Genomic DNA, 19701 nt, shown 5'->3' on the forward strand with positions numbered 1-19701 from the left:
CCTGCTCTGCCTTTGAGAAAATTAAAGCTTGGATGGGCCGTTCTGGAATCTTGCCCCTTGTGACCTCATAACTTTATCTTATCTTTAAAGTTCAATTTTAAATGTTAAATCAAAAGTAGTTTTATCCACTTATTGTCAACTGCAGTTCTTCAGCTCACTGTGACTGCTCCTTTGTGTTCCACTATTCCTAGTCTCGCTTTGCCACCTTTCCTACAATATCAAAAACTGATCCACTGTCAAAAATGCTAAAAGATAACCATGTCTTGTTCCATTTTATTTTAGTTCTGTACATCTTTAATTGTATTTCTGTCACTATTCTGTTACTTTCTACACATCTGTATTTATTTCTGTTTTTAGGGATCAATAACACAAAATGTATATCTGTAAATAGTAGTCAAATGTTTTAAGTTTACCTGGTTCAGCATTATTTTTTAGCCACATTTCTACTTCTGTATACTATGAGAGTAACAAAAAAGACAAAATTAAATTCCCTGTATGTGTTTACACCTACTTTGCTGGTAAATCTGATTCGGATTTACCTAATGTAAATACAATAAATAGTTACTACTACAGTACTATAGTAACTGAACATCCAGACCATAAACAGTATTTAAATTAAAATGTGGCTTGATTTTTGAAAACATTTAGGTGGATTCTGATTTAGTATCTATATATTTTCCTTTGGACGCAAATCTAGTTGGAAGAATTTCAGGTCTAGGTTTTGTTTGATCTTGAGTTTACATGGTGCATGTTTCAAATTTAATCCGCATTTAATCAAAAGGACCTCACAGGAAACTGAGGCCATGTTGCATTCCAGGAATAATTTAGGCCTACACACTGCGCAGCAAAGGGGAGGAATGGGGTTAATGTTGTTACCGAGCATCTTACTATTGCATACAAAGCAGGGTAAACCGCACATTTTTAATAACTTACGGTTTGAAAGTTTGCCATCTCCTCTTTATCAAAGCTCGGATCTCCTCTCGATGCTGAGCAGCTCCACTTCAAAGATGAGCGTCGCTCCTCCGGGGATCTTTGGGGGAGCTCCCCTGTCTCCGTAGCCCAGCTCGGAGGGGATGACCAGCTTCCTCTTCTCGCCCTCGCACATGCCCAGCAGGCCCTGGTCCCAGCCTTTGATCACCTGCCCGGTGCCCAGGGTGAAGGTGAAGGGCCTGTCGCGGGGAATGCTGCTGTCAAACTCCGTGCCGTCCTCCAGCTTGCCCGTGTAGTGCATGTTCAGCACGTCTCCTTTGCGAGACTTGATAGGACAGTTGTCCACTCGCTTCTTGATGCCGATCTGCAGCTTCTTCTTCTCGGCTCCGCTAACTGCCGCCGGGCTCAGAGACAGCACGGCCACGGCGAACCACACGATCACCTGCATGGCTGCACAGTCCACTTACAGTTCCCACGTGTTGAAGGGTTTAGTTCAGAGAGAAGACTCAACCTCAACGCTCCGTGCCCAAAATCTATGGGGAATGAATAAGGGAAATTAGTACCGAAAGCGGATATTCGTACGATACGACCGGACGTATTTCCCCGGTTGGTGTTACCAACAAAAATGTCCGGAAAACAGTTTGACACAACGTTGAAGTTAGCTTCATATTCGTAGTTTCCGAGTTGTGGGTACGTGGGAAGTTCCGAGTTGTGGATTGGTCACTTAAACAAGTCGAATCTAAGCCAACTTCAGCCTCACTCCACAGTATGTTATGTCATCTAAATGAAAGCTAATGATCGGCTCAGCTGAAGTAAGTCAACCTTTTATGTACGTTATATAGCGTTTGCTAAGTTAGTGATATTTACACCACAGCGCAACATACATTACAGTATAAGATACAGTCTACGATTATATACCTCCAGTTAACTATTGTTGTCATTACAGGGCAGAAATACTGGACTGCTAGTTAGCTGACTGGCTAACGTTAAGCTAACGTGTCAAGGGTCTTTGGACATTTCTCGACAACATGCTCGCGCGTATGTTATTTAACCTCCTGAACAACCTCCATGTTGTTGAGAAGTTGGCAGAGTCTCGACCGATTCGCAGGGCGGCCCAGATAACAGCTTACGCCATCACCAAGGCTCAGATAGCCGGCAGGGATGCCTCTGAGCGGGTCATGCGGTCACAGACGCTGCGGCAGGTCCGGGACGAGGGCGGCAGAGTCCCCGGGGACCTGGGAGAGATGGGCAGCCGCCTCAGACGAGTCAGAGAGACGTTTGTGAAAGAAGTGAAGGAGGGATTAAAGGACGGATCCAGACAGATCAAGAAATAGACTGGGAATACACAGAAAGCACCTTGGTGGCCGGTTATTTATAAGGTGACAACATGGTTTTGTAATTTATTGAACGGCACAATCTGTGTCAGTAATGCACGACAACAGTGTGATGGTTACCTGCAACATGTTGGACGCTGACCAAGTTCACCATCAGGAATGCTGGTTGTTGAGTCGGACAACACTGACCTGCAATAAATGGCCAGATATTTTATGATAAACTGTGGCTAAACAAAATAAATTCACTTCATTCACATTTCTGACAATCCATGGAAATCTGGAGTGTTTATTTTATCTTTCATGTCCCAGTGGAAATATAGGAATTGTCCTTAAAAGTGAGGTGGAGGTTTGGATTAGTGTGCACTTTTTCTTAAAATTAAATTGATGATTCAAAGTCATTTCAATAAAAACAGACCCCTGGAACTGCCTTTTAGCAATGACCTTTTCACATGAATCTACAATACATAACCACATACTGGTAGTTCAATGATGCCCTGTTTTTTTCCATGTCCCTCCACCCATGTGCACCATGACACCAGTCCTGCTGGAAAGCTTTTATTGATCTGTAGCTACATGAAGCTGTCTTGGTGAATCATTTTGTTGGCAAAAATGTGATGATATGCATACAATGAATTTTGTCGTCTCTGTATACGGTAATTAAACATAACAGAAATTTGACTGCTAGACAGTGTCAATTGATATCATTTACCATTGATATGGACATAAAGCAAAAAATAATGGAATTATGAATAATATGGAAACTAGATTTTACAATAATTTTGTGTACCTATGTGAATATAACTACTGAGGTGTGTGGACTAACATTGTAAGAAAAGTGTTGTCAGACTTGCAAAGTCAGAAGGAGTAAAGTTCACAGTTCACTGCCTTCAAGTTGTATCTCATAGTTCATTTTCTTTCACAACGAGACATAAAACACTGGAAAGAATAAGAGCGATAAGAGGACATTTTATTGCTCCCTGTGACATTTGCTCACTGTAGTAATGTCAGCATGCACTACCTTGTCAATCCCCCTGCGTACATTTACACCAGTGGGCTGCTCAAAGCATGCACATCGACTGAGCCGTGGCTCCATTTCTCCTCATGTATTCCACCCATGTTTCGGCCTTGACAAAACCTTGATCCAATTATTGCATATTTTACTGACATGTAGAGCTGAAACGATTACTAAAAAAGGGGATCATCAGAAAAGTATTCAGTAGCTATTTTGAGGATTCATAAATCTATATGTACTATATGTAATTTTTCTTCAAGCAAACAATCTGACGGTTTTGGCTTTTCAAATGTGAGAATTTGCCGCTTGCTGTATTACCAACAGTCTTAGAAACTGTAATATCTGTGATACATATTAAATTGGGCTCTACAAAATTCCAGTGTTTGCTGATGTTATATGAATAAATCAAGGAAATACCAAGCGTGATTGATCAATTATGCAAATAATTGTTAGTTACAGCTCTACATTCACTACTTCAAAACAAAAAAAAGAACACATTCTACTGCTGATCTCATCATTGTATAAATGGTGAAACCAAAGTCGCTTAGTGAGCAAATGGAAAACTGTTTCTAGGAGCCTAGGTTAAAGGCCTATTACAGATTTACTACATGAGAAGAGTCCTTGTATGAACATTAATAATACATAATAATTCTCAATAAAATAGCTCAACAGAATGCATTTAATATAGCTTTATTTCATTTGAACAAGCACAGAAAACAGCTCAAGTGGGCAGCTTTATGTACCAATAATTGTGCAGACTCGCTGGCCTGGCAACTAAATATTAGTTACATGTTACATCATTTCACATAGAAATACATCTCTATCAGGAGGAAGAGAAGATAATTGTTTCTGACAGCATGAGTCAGTACATATACACTGATATGGCATCTGAACTTCATATAAAAATAAATCTCTCAACATAGGAAAATAAACATCCAATCAATGTTTCAAAACAGGAAACGGCATCAAGCAGCAGATAGTACAGTAGATATGACATAAACAGGTTAGTTTGAGTTAGAAAGAGAAATTTCTGAAACGGTTTGTTTGGGTTTGGACATGAGAGCAGATTCTAAACATTTATTTTCTTTTAACCCTAATATATTTATTTGCCAAGCTTGCATGACTAAAGATGTTAAGCCAAATCCCTTCCCAAACCAAAAAATAATGTCAGTTTCTTACTCCAAGTTAAAAAAGAAGCAAGCAAAACAGCATTCTTTTAAAAGTACAACAGTTGAATTTACATTAACAATTGAATGCATGTTCCCTTTCTTCAACTGACACAAATTCCGCTTTAACTTAAACCATCCAAACAAAAACTCATTCACTGCCCAGCACAAACCACAGGATGTTTTCTTTATATTCTCCCCAAATCTGATACCTGACATGTCAGAGTTGCCCACTCCAATAATGTCCAAATCTTTCAATTGAAACGCTGAAAAGATGAAAAATGGCTGCAGGTGGGTGGCATTCTGACTATCTGCTGCTAAAGCAGTTCCCGTCCATAATACAAAAATAATAAGAGTCAAGCCAGATGAACTAATTTCCTTTTTGATTTGTTTAGGTATTTGAGGAGAATGCATCAGGCAGCCTATGAACAAACACTCAGTCCCTCATCACCACACTATCCCTAGCACAGCTCTGCGTGGAGGCACTAGTGCATATTCACTGATACGGCATTAGCTTATAGAAACACTGCCTACACTACAGTAAGGCAGTGTTGGTTAGTAGTACTCACAGAGCAAGTAGCAGCAGAACAGCAAACTTACTTTTATATTCACACAAAGCCTTTGGCAATGGGGGAGCCCGGGAGCTGATCTAGGGTCAGTCAATGCACATCTTTTAAACAAGTGTTTAAAAGACAAGAGGGCCCGGTCACTGATCTCAAGATGTACAAAGCTGTACATCTTGAGATCAGTGACCGGACAAGATAGACAGTAAAGTGATCTAGATCTTATGAAGGACTCTGTGGTAAACCAGAAAGTAAAACATTATCTGTGGCTCATGTGAAGTTTAAAATGACAATCAACCCGTTCTTTGTAAAACTAGCTTTGGAGAGACAGGTATGCGCAACCCACTAAAGCAATGTAACACAGGTGGCAGCATACACACTGATATGGCAGCTCACCTTCAGTAAACAAAGTGGCAGCAGCACCTTCTCTCATCATGTCTGATTCACACAGGGTGAAAGTACTTTGGCAGCTAAACTCTCTGATCTGCCATAAAAACAGGAGACTATGTGCTTCATTTTAACACCAGTACCAATTATGTCCAATGGCAGTTCCACCTGCCTTCTTCTCATATATTAAAATAACACAATCAGGTAGAAATTATGCAATTTTAAGACAAAAACACAAATTCAGGGAAAGAAAGGTTTCCAGAAAAGCAAAGCTAAACTGGACTGGATTGGATTAAGGCTAGTAAGTTGATTTAAAGAAGGTTATAATCTGAAGATATCTGTGTTAAAATAGGAGAAAAGATTAAGACCAAATGGACAGAAGAGCCAGACATGGAGCGAGAGGGAGGGAAACAGGAAATTGAAAGAGGTGAGGGATGAGAATAGAGAAAATGGAGGAGAGAAGGCTGGACGCCCGTGTGACATTACATCCAGATGTTGGTCAACATGACGCTGACCAGGGCCAGCAGCCAGAAAGAGGACATCACTGTCAAAGGGAGGAAAAAAATGGAAAATATTATAGAAGTTTTACTGTACGAGAGAAAACAATGGAAATTAGTAGCAGCTTCCCTAAATTGTCTTTTAGTGTCTTTATTTATAGATAAATCTTTCAGACTTCCTTCGTTAATCTGTCCATGCATTTTGATGAGAGTGACTCATCTCATCGCTGCACTTTAGAAAAATTATAGATAATTATGGGATGAACAATGTAGCAACCCAAGAGGTGTAACATTGTTCATCTATTTTTCAATTATTTGGTCTGTAATATCTCAGACACTCCTGGCTGGATTTTGATAAAACAAGAAAAGAAAACATCTCACGACAGCAAGACATAATGATTTTTTTAAAAGAATAACTTACTTATTTTCCTTTTTTTACACAGTCAGCTTAAACACTAGTCTGTGCTGTGCTGCAATATAGGCCTATGCCTAATATTAGACAGCGTTGTTTCTAACATTGCGTGGCAAGAGACATAACCAACCCCGGGTAAATATTGTAGATGTGTTGAATGTCCCTTACCGGCTAACGTATTTCAAGATGGCGCATGACTCTGGAGCGTCTACCCCAGTTCACGCGAGCGCAAATGTAAAATGTCCAGCCAATAGGAATACTTGAAATAGATGGTGGTGGTCAATATTCATAAAAAAGGACAAGTTTTTAAAGGGCAATACTGATTTTGACAATGAACTACAAATGTTACACAATGTAGCTTTGAACACTAGCTGTCAGTATGAAACATCGCACCTTGATATCAATCAAAGAACATCCATTTCTTGCTATACAGTCAGTGTTTTTGTTTAATTTTGAAATGTGTTAGTGGATCAAATTGCTGTTGTCATGGACAACAACAGCAACAATGTGTGTTTTCAATTCAACTTTAGTTACTTTGTCTCATTCCCCCACAGAAGTAAAATATATATTTGAAAGCTTAAAACAGTAATGACTTTGATTGACATTGGATTGTGAAGAATGATGTATGCAATGTAGTACGTTTTTACCTGTGCTCGATGAGTTACACTCCATGTCGACCAGTGAGTCCATGTAGCCCTGGCCCAGCCACTCCTGGTAGCTCTTTCTGTCAGCAACGCCCACGAGGCGAACAGTGGAGTCTTTGAAGATGAGATCTGTGCCCTGGTAGGTCTGCGAGTCAAACATCCTGAAACCAGAACCTGTGTCACTGCCGAAATATTCCTACAGGGAAAGAGAGAAAAAAAACACCAAAGCTGACACAATAGATTTCCTACATTACAGTTTCAGCCATTCCTGTGAAATCCTATGTGGATCAACTGGAGAATTTTATTTGGAAGGGTACACATTAACACTTCCAATGATATAATTCCCATTATGTTTTCATGTTGCATGTACTTTTGTGGGAGTCACCAACAGAACCTATTTCACCACATTTATGTTTGCTTGTTTGTCTTTTGGATTAGATTGTCAGATAACATTGCTCATTTATTCTGAGGCTTTATGGCAGCCAACTATTAATACCTCAAACTGTGAATGCTTTTACTGTGGATGATTCCCTATTGTAATTCAGTTTCAGGTCCCTGCACTTTGGCGGCTTTCACTCTCTGACTCGCTTACTAACACTAACACTAACACTACGTATGAACACTCTTACCTGTGCCCGGTCGAGGAGTCCATAGACAGCGTGGATGTTGGTGTCGGGCCGTACCATTACAGCATGGGAGGGGACTCTAGCCAGGTGACAGTGTCTGTACTGTGTGACCTCGGCTTTACTATTTTGAGAACAGAGCAACTGGAAGTCTGTATAGAGGAGATCCACTGCCCAAGATTCACCAGAGTTCCCTGAACACACACACACACACACACACACACACACACACACACACACACACACAGGTGGTAAATGATGTCCCTTAAAACTACGAGACCCTTAACAGGATAACCTTTTTATACTTTAGAGTTGTCTTACCATTAGTGTTTTGGAAGACAGTAGAATGCTTCACAAAGGCCACATCTCCTTCTCCCTTCGCCAGACACCTGAATGGACAGATAGACACATGCAGTGTGTGTGTGTGTGTGTGACAAAAGTAGATCTTTCTATTGAAGGCAATAAAGATGCTACTGTAAGTTGGAGAAGCTACTTCAGGTGCCCTATTTTCTTGAAGTAAATGTCACATTCATTTTTCCATTGACAAAGTTACATGACTGACAGTTAGACCAATTTTAGCTTGAATCTGCCTAAATCTTTCCTGGTGGAATAATAATAACAAAAGATCAAGGACCGCGCTAGAAAATATCTGGTCCAAGGCTGTGTACATAAAAAGTGCATTTCAGGAAGAAACATCCAATCATGATACGTGAAAGCTAAAACTAGTTTTTTCTTTTTGAAAACTGACAATACAAGCTGCATCTTAAATGAATAAATTATGGAATTCTGGGTAAATTCTGGATAAATGCAGCAGCTATAGCGCCGGGTTTTTAGCCAAATTCAACGACAAGGTGTTTCGAATGTGCTACAGCTCTGATTTGTACTTCTGACTGGCTTCTTTACCATGGCCACGGCGGCTGAGGCTCATGGGTACTGTAGCATTCAGAGCTAGTGGACAAAACAAGACTTCTCAGAAACAAAGTTGAAATAAGTAAAACTGGTGGTCATAACATAAATCTATGGGATCGTCACTTTATCTGTGATGGTACAGTGTTTCTATGTTAAGTAACATTGAGGATCATTAAAAGAAACGTTTGAATTGGGAAGACAGAGCGGGGAAATCTTGCATTCCTGATGAGGTGCAGGGGTTTGGGATGTTACCTGAAGGCACCGTCGTATCCATCGTACAGGTCTTTTCCTTTCTCACATTTGTTCTGTCCTGAGCTGTCGCCCACACACAGACCACACAGGTTGCTGGGGAAGCCCAGCTGGTTGGCACCTGGTACGCAGCTCTGCTTGAAGAACTCTCCCACCGCTGAGCATCATGGGAAACAGAAAACAGAAAGTCAAAAACTAAATGGAATGGAGCAAGAAATACTTTCTTTCCTGTTTTTTTTTTTTTTACACATTTTTCACCACACTTTTACATTTTATCGATTGTCAGCATTTGACCATACATACCTATCAGCTCTGACTACTCCAGCTCACACCTCTGCTCACACCTTTGCACACACACACACACACACACACACACACACACATACACACACACTGACCTTGGGGGATCTGACAGTGCTGAGGTGTGATCAGGCCTCTCTCCATCAGCGTTGCTACGGGAACGTTCCAGCCAGCGGTGCGACCGTATCCGGTGTGACAGGAGCGACGGCCACGCAGGTCGTTAAGGTTACGGATGTCAACGCTACTTTTTTTCACCACCGCAACTGCATAATACATGGAACCATCACGGTCCTCTAGAGAAAAAACAACAACAACCTGTATCTGTTGTTTTTAAAACTAGAATGTGTGGCTTTGTTTGTGTGTGTGTGTGTGTGTGTGTGTGTGTGTGTGTGTGTGTGTGTGTGTGTGTGTGTGTGTGCGTGTGTGCGTGTGTGCGTGCGTGTGTTTTACCTGTGTAGCTCTCGCCGGTAGCAGGGACCAAGCCGTACTCTTTGCCTGCTGTATAGATGTAACCTCCATCCAGATTGACGGCATCAGCCTCGTTGTTCTACAAAAAAAGTAAACAGAAGAGCAGAGATTATTATGTAAGATGCCAGAACGACGAGACAAAAAGCCATCAGTTGGTCCTTTTATTTAGTTGTCACATATTTCTGTGATTTATACTTAAAAAGACTGATGGATATATCAGTATGACTAATATATCTGCGATAAGTTGATATTGGTTTAACCAATATCAACGTATCACAGATATAAAGCTGTGTGTTGGCCGTGTATGTTGGCTGATAGGTGACAAGACATTTTACAACGATTAGGAGCGGGTGCCGTCTGTCTGCTGGCCTGCAACGACACGGTATCTTCCCCTCCTGCTTGCACACCATGATCGAGTTGCAAGTCTTTTTTTTGTCAATTTGTGTCTAAAGTCTGTCATCCTTCCCGGCTAGGCACCAGGATAAAGTGAAAGTTAAAATTAGTGAGGGGGCAATTTGTTTTTAAATAAAATAATATTCAGAGCGTTATTTACCCCCCCCCCCCCCCCCCCCCCTTCCTAAAAAGCTAACTGGTACCAATGGATTAATTATCTAGTTTCATATGTCTTCACCCTGGTCTGCTACAAGCCTCTGAAAGACAGTATATCTGCGGGCCTCAGGATTGTTATGAGGTAAACTGAGGGGACAAGAAAATACAAAGAAGGGGGCTTAGCCACCTAAAGACCTCACATGGCACCGGGCCCGCTCCAGACCAAGACACATGACTCGGGTCCACACCTCTGGTTTATTGTAGTTTAGAATCAGTCCTGCTGTTTCATAGTTTGTCACCAAATTTGATCACAAAAACGGATCAATATAAAAAAAATTGTGTTGTGTGTAACAAATATAAGCTCTCACATAAATACCACTCATACCAGTAGGAGTCTTCAAATTCCAGTCTACATCAGACTCTGGTGTTCAATGTTTAAATTTGAAGAGAATGATTACCACTGTTATTCTTCAGCAAACCTGCAGTAACAAACATCTGTTACCTTGATTTTCTTCATGCAGTCAGTCACAGAGTCCCCGTAGACACACTTGATGTCTGGAGTCAGACCTTTACTTTTGAAGGCCACGCCCATGTCAGCACACTTCTGCTGCTCACCGCTGGACAACACACACCATCGCAGGACACCTGGGGTATTTGTAGATAGATGGGTGGGTGATGAAGGAGGAAATCAAGATTAATGGATGTGATAGGTAGCTGGCCTAGGAAACTAGACAGGGTTAACGTTTGTATTTCACCTTCAGGTTTACAGTCCATGGCTTTCAAGGCATTAATGTAGAAGCGACCCATCCACTTTTTGGGGTCTGGTTCGGCCCCCAGAAACATGGCAGATGACTCTGAGAAGAGTACAGTTCCTCCTCCATACTCCGCAGATGAAAACATGTTGAAGCCTGACTTTTTCTGCAGACAGCAAGTTACACTCAGAAAAACAAATAGAATCTAGCAGTAATGTGGTTACATGCTTGTCGGATTGCTCATTCAATGTGTCTTAAGAGACTTTAGCAGCAGTTCTTTTTGTGGGTGTTACCACAGTGAGCTGCTTGGACGTACCAGGCCATCCGTCAGCATGTTGAACACCACAGAGGGAGTAACATCGTTGCCGACAACAATCCCACGAAACGGGACGCGGACCAGATGGCATGTTTTCCACTGAGAAACATGAGCTCTGGTGCCATCACGACACAACAGCTCATAGTCCGATGACAGCAGTGATTGAGCCCAGACTGGACCGTGACCTGGTGAGAAGTAAATAAGTAGCCAACAGACATGCCAACGAGCTAACAAAGTCAAAGTCACTGTTTACTGTAACAACCAATTAATGTCTGTCCAGTTAACTCAGACGTTACCGTCAGTGTTCTCCTCGACAGTTGTGTGTTTGATGAAGGCCACTTCTCCTGCATTTTCAGCCACACACCTACAGAGAGAAACATGAAAGAGAGGTTCAGAATTTAAAGGTGCAAGCTACTTGCAAAATTTTACACCAGTTGCTTTGGAAGTGTTAGTGTTCCTCAGATTCAGTCTTTTATAAAAACATGTGTTGTTTTCTTTCACAAATAATGCTAACACACTTTTGTATTGACCTGCTTGTGTTTTTAGCTGTGCTAGCAGCATGGTTTATGTCTATCGCTATTTTGGTCTGCCACTTTGCTCCAGGATAATAAAAGGTCAAATCTTCACAACTATTAAATTGACTGACATTAAATTTTGCACAGACAGTCAAGGCAATGAAGCCTAAATACTTTGGTTGTTAGCATACTAATGTACTAATCTAAGATGGAAAACATGGTTAGAATTATATAGTATTATTTGTGATACAATTCTTTGTACAACAAAACTTTCATTTTTTTCAAGCACCAGCGCTGTATCCTAAAACGGCCCTGAAACCTTTCATTCTCAAAACAGCTGTTTTTATTCATATGTAATTATGTATTATGTATGTAGAATGTGGGATGCATAATTTACTAGGCCAGTGGGAGACAGTACCCATGTTTTTTTGCATTTTAGATGAAATAGCATTATTAATAAACTCTTATTATAACTTAGATTTATACCTTTAAGATTACATTTGTTATATAAGAGATCTAAATATTCATTAAGGAGTCATAGTTAAAACCTGTACTAATACTGGTAATAGTAGAGGATAGAAAGGACTCGACAGGTCTCGGAGTGAACATGTACATACACAGTTCGGCAGAACTGTTACTTCTGTGTGTTACCTGAAAGCTCCTTCATAGCTGAAGTATCTCTCTTTGTCGCTCATCTCACAATTGTGCTGTCCGTTGTCATCGCCTTTGCACAGCTGACACAGAGACGCAGGGTCACCAGCCTCGTGTGCTCCCGGGATACAGCTGGCATTGAAGAAATGTGCCACACCTGACCACACAAACACACACATCTCTGCAGCTTTCGGCATGTATGTATGTCTATTTATGTATGTATAGTGCATGTCTGCTACCTTGTGGGATGTTGCAGCCCATCACAGACATGTAGCCCTGGTCTATGAGGTAACCTAAAGGCATATTCCAGCCAGCTGTTCGCCCTCTGCCGGTGTGGCAGCTCTTCTTTCCTGCCAGGTTGTTGATGTTGATGGCAGAATTTGCTTTCTTCACCACAGCAACTGCATAGTAGGAGGCACCAGTACCTGCGGCAACAACAGCACAGGTGTTAACACACATATGCAGCCTATGACATTTTGGCTTGGTGCTCTTATTACCAGGCAATGGAAAATAGGAGTTCTAAGTGCAAACTACTAACTCTTGTTTTGAAATATCTCATGTGTATATAGTTATTATTAAAATATCAAAGTAATAAAATCAAAGACAGATGTGATAACTCAATGCATGCTTGCCTGAATTAACTTACTCCATGACAAACACCCAAAATAACGCAAAAAGAAAAATGTGTTACTGAATTTGTTCAATGTTACCATCGGGTTTTGATTCACTGGCAGCCATCTTGAAGGAAGCGGTCTCCCCCAGTCTGTAGATGTCAGTGCCATCCATGGACAAGGCATCTGCTTCTTTTTTCTGAAAGGACACAGCCAAGAAAAAAATGAATAATGATATTAATATCAGTGTATTCTTATTCCCTTTCACTGTTGTTGTCACTGCACATGTCAGAAGTACGTAACAACGATATGCAGTGACATTTTATAAAGAAACATTTGTTGTGGCCTTGTGAAGCTTTTGTTAAATTTAGCTCTGGAACAAAAGAAACATATCTTTCCTCTTAAAATGAGTATATGAAAGATTAGATTTGTGTTTGAGAAGAATACTTAGGGTAGTACTTTTTTGTACATATCTAGGGCTGGACTCGGTTAATCAAAAATCTGTCGACGTCAAAATTCTTAAGCTGTTATCGACGTATTTTTCCCATGACGTTAGTTCCCGGTTGATAGGCCTACTTTCTCGTTAAAAACATTCTACGGCACATGTAGTCACGTTGCTTCACCCGGACCATGGAAAGCATAATGGAGGATAACTCAAACACCGAGTCCGAGTCAGCTGAGCAACTTGCGCCCAAAAAGAGCTGCAGTGTCCGTCGTCTGGAGAAAAGATGATTTAGAACAACGTTATTAATTATCGTTCGACGTAGCAATTGATCGTGATTTTGATTTCAGGTCAAATCCTGCAGCCCTACATATATCTGGTATTTAGGCTACTTGTGGGGAAATAATTCACACATTAACGCTTGTGTTTCACTTATAGACTGTATATAGGTTTCACTCCAAGTTCAGCTTCTGGTAACTAGGACAATCCTGTCAGAAATCTTCCTGTTTGTGGTTGTCATAAACAACCCAGGGTGCAGCCTGATAACTGTGTCACCTATTACCAAGTTAATTGCAACTTTCAATAAGCCTAGTTATCTGATAACTGATTGTGTGGTCTTCCACTCAAAGTATTTCATTTGCCAATGAGTCCTGATTGATTAATGTATGGGTATGAAGTAACGAATGTAGTCACAAGCCATTCAAACATTTTGACCTCAAGATATGCAATTAAAGTTCCTGTTGTCAAAATCTGACCTGTAATTTCTGAACGCAGCCCTCAACTGTCAATCCGTTGACGCAGCGGAGAGACGGCCGGATGGAGACAGCGGCAAAAGCCTGCGACATGGCCTGACATTTCCTCTGCTCTGGCTCTGAGATGGTACACCATGCGATGCTGCTCTGGCCAAACACTGAGAGAGAGAGAGGGAGACACACACACACACACAGAACATTTTTCATTCTCTTATTAAACCCTTCCATGAGTCTAGTATCCAACAACTATGACAACATTCTGCCATTTCCACTGTACTCCCTGCATCAGTACAGTGCTTTACAACCAGGACCCCTCAAATGGTCACAATAACAATCTAAGGGATGTTTCCCACGTATTACTGTGTAAAAAATATAAGAGCTTTACCTCTATCTTCTAAAAACTATTCAAATCAAACAAACTGAGAAGGGGATAGATGACCTATGCAAGCTGTGACAGATATATGAAAATAATTAGACATGGCATTTCTTAAAATTGTCACAAAACAATGTATGCCTTTTAGTCACAAAGATATATCATCTTTAATAATTGCCCCCAAAAAATTATAAAAAATGCATAAAATGTAAATTATATGTATAAATCCCAAAATGTGAGATTTTGTGCAAAAAAAATAAAAATCTGCTCTTACCAGTTTGTAGCATTAGCAGCAGAACTCCCGCTGTCCTCCACATGGCCATGGCTTTTTCTCTTTTCCTCTTGCTATTTGGTAAAATAACCTACTTTTTCTCTCCTCGACTTTATATGACGACTCTTGAGTCAAAGTGCAACTTCTATCTTTAAGAGATGGCTTAAAGTCCTCGAGCGTTGCTCAGATAGGCAGTAGAAGCTGTATATTTTAGTGATTTACAACTCTACAACATGTCGTTCAGGAGTCACACGACTCTCAGCTTGAGCATTCAAAGCTCAGTGTAGAGTTAATGAAGCGTCCTCTCTGGTGTACCTGGTCTGACACGTCTCTGCTGCCGCTGCCTGGCTGCAGGCCAAAGTCCGGACAGAGAGGTCTTTTACAGTCAGAGAACCCCACCTCTGCTTTTCTGTGTGGTTCTTTTCCACTGATGGGGAAAAGTGAGGCCGTTGGTCACTGACTCACTACTCTGAGAGGAACAACACAGAGACAAAATGGTTGACAACTTTGACCTTGTATCTGACTTTTAACAGGTTGTCCTAAACAGAACATAGAGATTAATCAAGTCAATGAATCACATATACTGTGACCTGAGCTTTTTTACCAGGAAAATGCCAACGCTCCATCAGTTATTGGCTTTCTAAACAAAATGCTAGTTGGTCTGCTATCAGCTGTGGATGTGATACAGTGCCCCTGTTTCTTTCTCTTATTTATTGATTGATGATGTTTCTTTTTCTCTCTCTCTCTGATTGTTTTGGTGAGAATAACAACAGCAGCTTCGGTGCTAGCCTGTGTGTGAATATACACTACACAATCCAATATATACAAACAATTTGTATTCATTGTTATCTACTAACTTCGGTTTGAGTACTTTAATTTTGGATTGTTTAGTTTAAGTTAAATGATCTGAATACGTCCTCCAAAACTACTTATTTCATAATTGGTCTTTGCCAAAAGGTGTCATATTGAGTCATAGATCAAAACGAAACGAATGAATCTCCTCAACAAAGATGGAGGGTGTAGTTGTAGCAAGTAGCTGCTTCATGTCAAATTGCTTTCAGGAAAGTTATAATGCAAAGTAAACAGGGTTACTACAGACAGAACAGCTTTATTTAGTACACAGCTTCAATGGGTTCTGTCCCTTTCTGCAAACTATGAAGTACCTGCCAAATGGAAGCTGCAAGATATGAGGATACATTATGGTGCAATATGGTGCAATATTTCTGCTGACATCTGGTCAAACACAGGAAGGCTGCGAATCATAAAAATATGTAAATGCTCTGATTGTTCCTCCATTTTCATGCTTTGGTAGTTGGCCAACAATAAACATCAGGCCACCAGCGCATGGGCAATTGGAATAAAAAACACTCAGTGTACAAGGAATGAAGGCAACAACATCAGCTAATATATCTGGTGTCAAAAATAAAATGAAATTATGGTCAGACAATGCAATTTTAAAACACGACCCCAGGTGGACCCCTCCAATGGTTACAGCTGGGAAGAGTAATCACAATTCAACGCATTTTCAGGAACAAAAAGTACGAAAAGTTATGCACACTCAAACGTATTATATCATGTGGAAACTAGACCACCGGCTATAGAGCGGCAGTTGCTATCTGTTTTAGCCGTTACAAGGCTTTGTGACGCCGGCTCCTGACCTCCGTCACAGCTCGTCATATCAGCGGCAGTTAGTAGATGTGTTTAGCCGCTACAGAGCTCTGCGACACAGACTACGGTGCTCTGCATGGTGCTCTGGTCAGTGGTTGGTGGTTCAGTTACCCAAGAATGGGGGACTGTGCGCCGGGTACAGAGCACCGCGAGTCATTTCAACGTCACACAGTTGCTAGTAGCCAGGGAGGACACAGAGGATCGCAAAACACAACGCACTCTTCAGAAGAGATAATTAACTTCACTGGGGTCTGTGTGGGTAAAGTCACCGGACGCTGCAATCTTCTGAACAAAGCCATACTGAGAAATACAGAGAGAGTTGTGTGGAGCCGGTTGTCTTAATTAGCTCTGTAGCAATTTATTTGGCAACGGCTTGAATGGAACGGATGTTCATTAATATCAAAAAGTTACGCACTAAAGCTTTAAGTTTTGGCAAGAAAAAGTGAGTGTTATGCGGTGATAAAAGTTAAGTTTAGGCATTGAAACGACTAGTTAAGTTCAGGTAAAAGACTGTTATTTGGTTTATATTAAGAGACTACCAAGGAACATGCATTTCCTCATTAAATTTGGCTGCAGAAAACAGTAGCTATTTAAGTCAGGTTACGTTTTTGCTGCTCCAACATTCACAAGGCAGCGTGACAGAGTGAGGATGACAAAGAGGTGAAAGACAGACTGATATGTCAGGACGCTGCCACTTTCCCTTCTCAACCTTCATCACCTAAAATCAGCTGACCTGAGAATCTGCTGTCGAATCGGACTGTCTGTCTAAAATTGTTAACTTAGGAGCTGTGTCACACTATGCATTGCAAAGTGCATATGATCTTTTTTCTGCTTGTTAACAGCAGATCTTGCTTCCTCACGTTTATCAACGTAACTCTTTTTAATTGTCACATACAGCATGCTCGGTGTGCATCCAAAGCCCCTATAAAGACATTTTTATAAAGTATTTACAGATTTACAACAGGTGTTTGTTCTCTTCACATCATGTGGTTGATTTCTTGCCCAGTTTGAATCATCTATGACCTTCTTCCACTCTGTAGTTCACAGAAGGAAATTACTTCTGATTACTAGATTATGGCTACTTGACGACACCAACAACCGGATGAACTCAACGAGAGTGATACCGTCAACTTTGGACCCGATGCATTTGAATGAGGTGAGGCAGAAGCTGAAAGTGAGATCTGTGAAAATGATTATGGATTGACATATTTGACCTTAAGGGATTTGTAGAATTAAGGAGATTTTCTCAAAACATCTAAAACATACTCAAGCAGGCAGTAGTTTATTCCTCACAAAATATGCCCATATAATCTTTCCCCCTTTATTTATCTCTCTGTATCCTTTTCCCTTCAGTGTATTACTTGTTTAATCTCTATGGCCGGGAACACATTTGTGCTCAATTTTGTAATTTGTGAATTATGTTTTAATCATTTCTCCAAGGTTTCCTAGATAGAACTATGTAAGTCGGTACTAGTTAGAAAGAAAATAGAGAAAGTGTTCACTTGTTCATATATTGTATGTGCAAGTGTAACCCAGGGTCTTTAACTGGGCGTGTCAATCTGTACATGCAAAAATATATTTTCCTGTCCACAAACAGTATAATACAGTTTTCAATGACAAATGAATAATGAATGAATACTTACTTTGGTGTGAATGGTACTTTTATTTCAACAACATTCCTATTTTCTTCATGATTAATACCAAATAATAGAGTTTTTCTCCAGGAAACCCATTAACTACGTTAATGATGATACGTTTGACTGCATTCGAAAAGTTGCAATTGATACGTCTTGTTCATGAAAAACTAAGTATTGAATGTGAATATTTTTTTAAGTAGAAAACAAACAATACTATTTTATTCCACTAGCATTTAGTTAAGGAATTTAGTAAGACTCAGTGCAGCGCACGCCCAACATGAGGTCTTCTTTTTCACTTAACTGCTGTCAGGTGTAACTTCTTTCACATGAACTGAACAACCTGTTGACTCTGCAGCTGCTCAGACATTAATCTGATTAACTAGAGCAATTGTGAGTGAGAGTTATGTATATGAGAGAGAGAGCGAGAGAGAGAGACTGGAAAGGAAAGATACTGTTTTTGTGGGTAAAACATAAGGATACAGAATTTTAAAAATGATGAGCACATGAATGATTTGAAATCTGACACTTGTTCGCCCAGAGTTGACGAGGCTGTTTAAACAGATTATAGAATTAGTGTTGCTTTTAAGGTTGTGAAATGCTATTGAAATCTAGTGGCTGATGATTTTCAGAAAATGACTACAAATATCAAGCTTAGAAAAACTGACAGATCATTCTTAGAATCAAAACAAAATGATATGTTCATGTTTTTACCATGGTTGTAGTTCCACTGCGCCACGCTGCAGGTTCGGCTCCAGGAATGGAGACGTCGCCTAATTGGTCTACCATTTTGGTCCAGACGGACATTTCAAAATATCAGATGGATTTCCAAGAAATTTAGCACAGAGATTCATGTTCCGTAGCTTTGGTGATGCTCTGACTTTTCCTCTATGCCACCATCAGGTCAACATTTGTTTGTCCAATACTTTGGTTTATGACCAACCTCCGGCAGCCTCAGCTGTACTTTGTGTTTAGTGCTAATCAATGAACATCCCGGAGTCACTAGCGCCGCTCTAGACTCTAATGAAAATAATGAAGTGGCATTTTCTTAAATCATTAGAGTCAGCAGATGCTTCACCTTCACGGCCAAGAAGCTGGGTGTCTCTGCCCAACCACATTAGACATTAATAGAGACCACCACAAACCTGCAGTAGACGTTAAAGTGGAGGACAATCTATTCATATTTACAGTTATTATATCATATTCACATTCATACACATTCCACAACACAAAACAGAATAAGCATCTCCCGTCATTGGTCGAGGGATTTCAGTAAATCTTAATAAAGACTTTTATTTTTTTTTGTACCAAAATAGGCAGTTAGAGCAGGGATAAATATTATAATATGTTAGATATAGATCCATCTCTGTAATAGACTCTTTGCATCGGTGCTTTACTCTAACAGACAGTGACATGGTCCCCTGGCTAAAACACACAAACAGAGTCCCACAGAGAATCCAGTTCTGTCAACTGACAACACCACTGGTTTACTGGAGTGATATAAGATTATAGATGGAAATAATTCATTTTACTGTATATTCTGTGAAGAAATAGTAAAGCTTTTAACACACATGTGGTCAAAACTATCTATTATTTGGGTCAAAGAGCTACTTTGTTGACAGAACTGTATTTCTGTACGTCTCTGGTCTCCACTCAGCTTGGAGGAGTCGCCC

General features: G+C 40.4%; 3 protein-coding genes across 6 annotated transcripts in view; 1 reads left to right on the forward strand and 2 right to left on the reverse strand.

Moving 5' to 3' along the window:
- The window catches only part of LOC116695961 (peptidyl-prolyl cis-trans isomerase FKBP2), a 2317-nt gene extending 881 nt beyond the window's left edge, over positions 1-1436 (reverse strand). Inside the window, exon 1 of one of the 4 annotated variants that reach the window (XM_032526535.1) lies at positions 934-1436. In XM_032526535.1, the coding sequence (XP_032382426.1) occupies positions 962-1378 (417 nt within the window). In that variant the 5' untranslated portion in view covers positions 1379-1436 and the 3' untranslated portion in view covers positions 934-961. Of the gene's footprint in view, positions 1-917 lie in introns of all 4 variants that reach the window. The other 3 variants (XM_032526536.1, XM_032526538.1, XM_032526537.1) reach the window with 3 other exon arrangements.
- A 470-nt stretch (positions 1437-1906) lies between these two features.
- Positions 1907-2630, forward strand: ncbp2as2 (protein NCBP2AS2). The gene has a single exon (XM_032526539.1). It carries the CDS (start codon positions 1959-1961, stop codon positions 2262-2264), a length of 306 nt encoding a protein of 101 aa, XP_032382430.1. The 5' UTR covers positions 1907-1958; the 3' UTR covers positions 2265-2630.
- A 2574-nt stretch (positions 2631-5204) lies between these two features.
- meltf (melanotransferrin) lies at positions 5205-15108 on the reverse strand. The gene is made up of 16 exons (XM_032526534.1): positions 14730-15108; positions 14086-14240; positions 12988-13087; positions 12517-12702; positions 12278-12434; positions 11408-11475; positions 11112-11296; positions 10799-10961; positions 10546-10688; positions 9477-9573; positions 9125-9319; positions 8730-8883; positions 7890-7957; positions 7575-7762; positions 6949-7141; positions 5205-5936 (listed from the first exon to the last, which is right to left on the reverse strand). Exons 1-16 carry the CDS (start codon positions 14776-14778, stop codon positions 5875-5877), a joined length of 2163 nt encoding a protein of 720 aa, XP_032382425.1. The 5' UTR covers positions 14779-15108; the 3' UTR covers positions 5205-5874.
- Positions 15109-19701: the final 4593 nt, after the last annotated feature.

The sequence above is a fragment of the Etheostoma spectabile genome, chromosome 9 (genome assembly GCF_008692095.1).
Source record: "Etheostoma spectabile isolate EspeVRDwgs_2016 chromosome 9, UIUC_Espe_1.0, whole genome shotgun sequence".
In the NCBI taxonomy this organism is placed as follows: domain Eukaryota; kingdom Metazoa; phylum Chordata; class Actinopteri; order Perciformes; family Percidae; genus Etheostoma; species Etheostoma spectabile.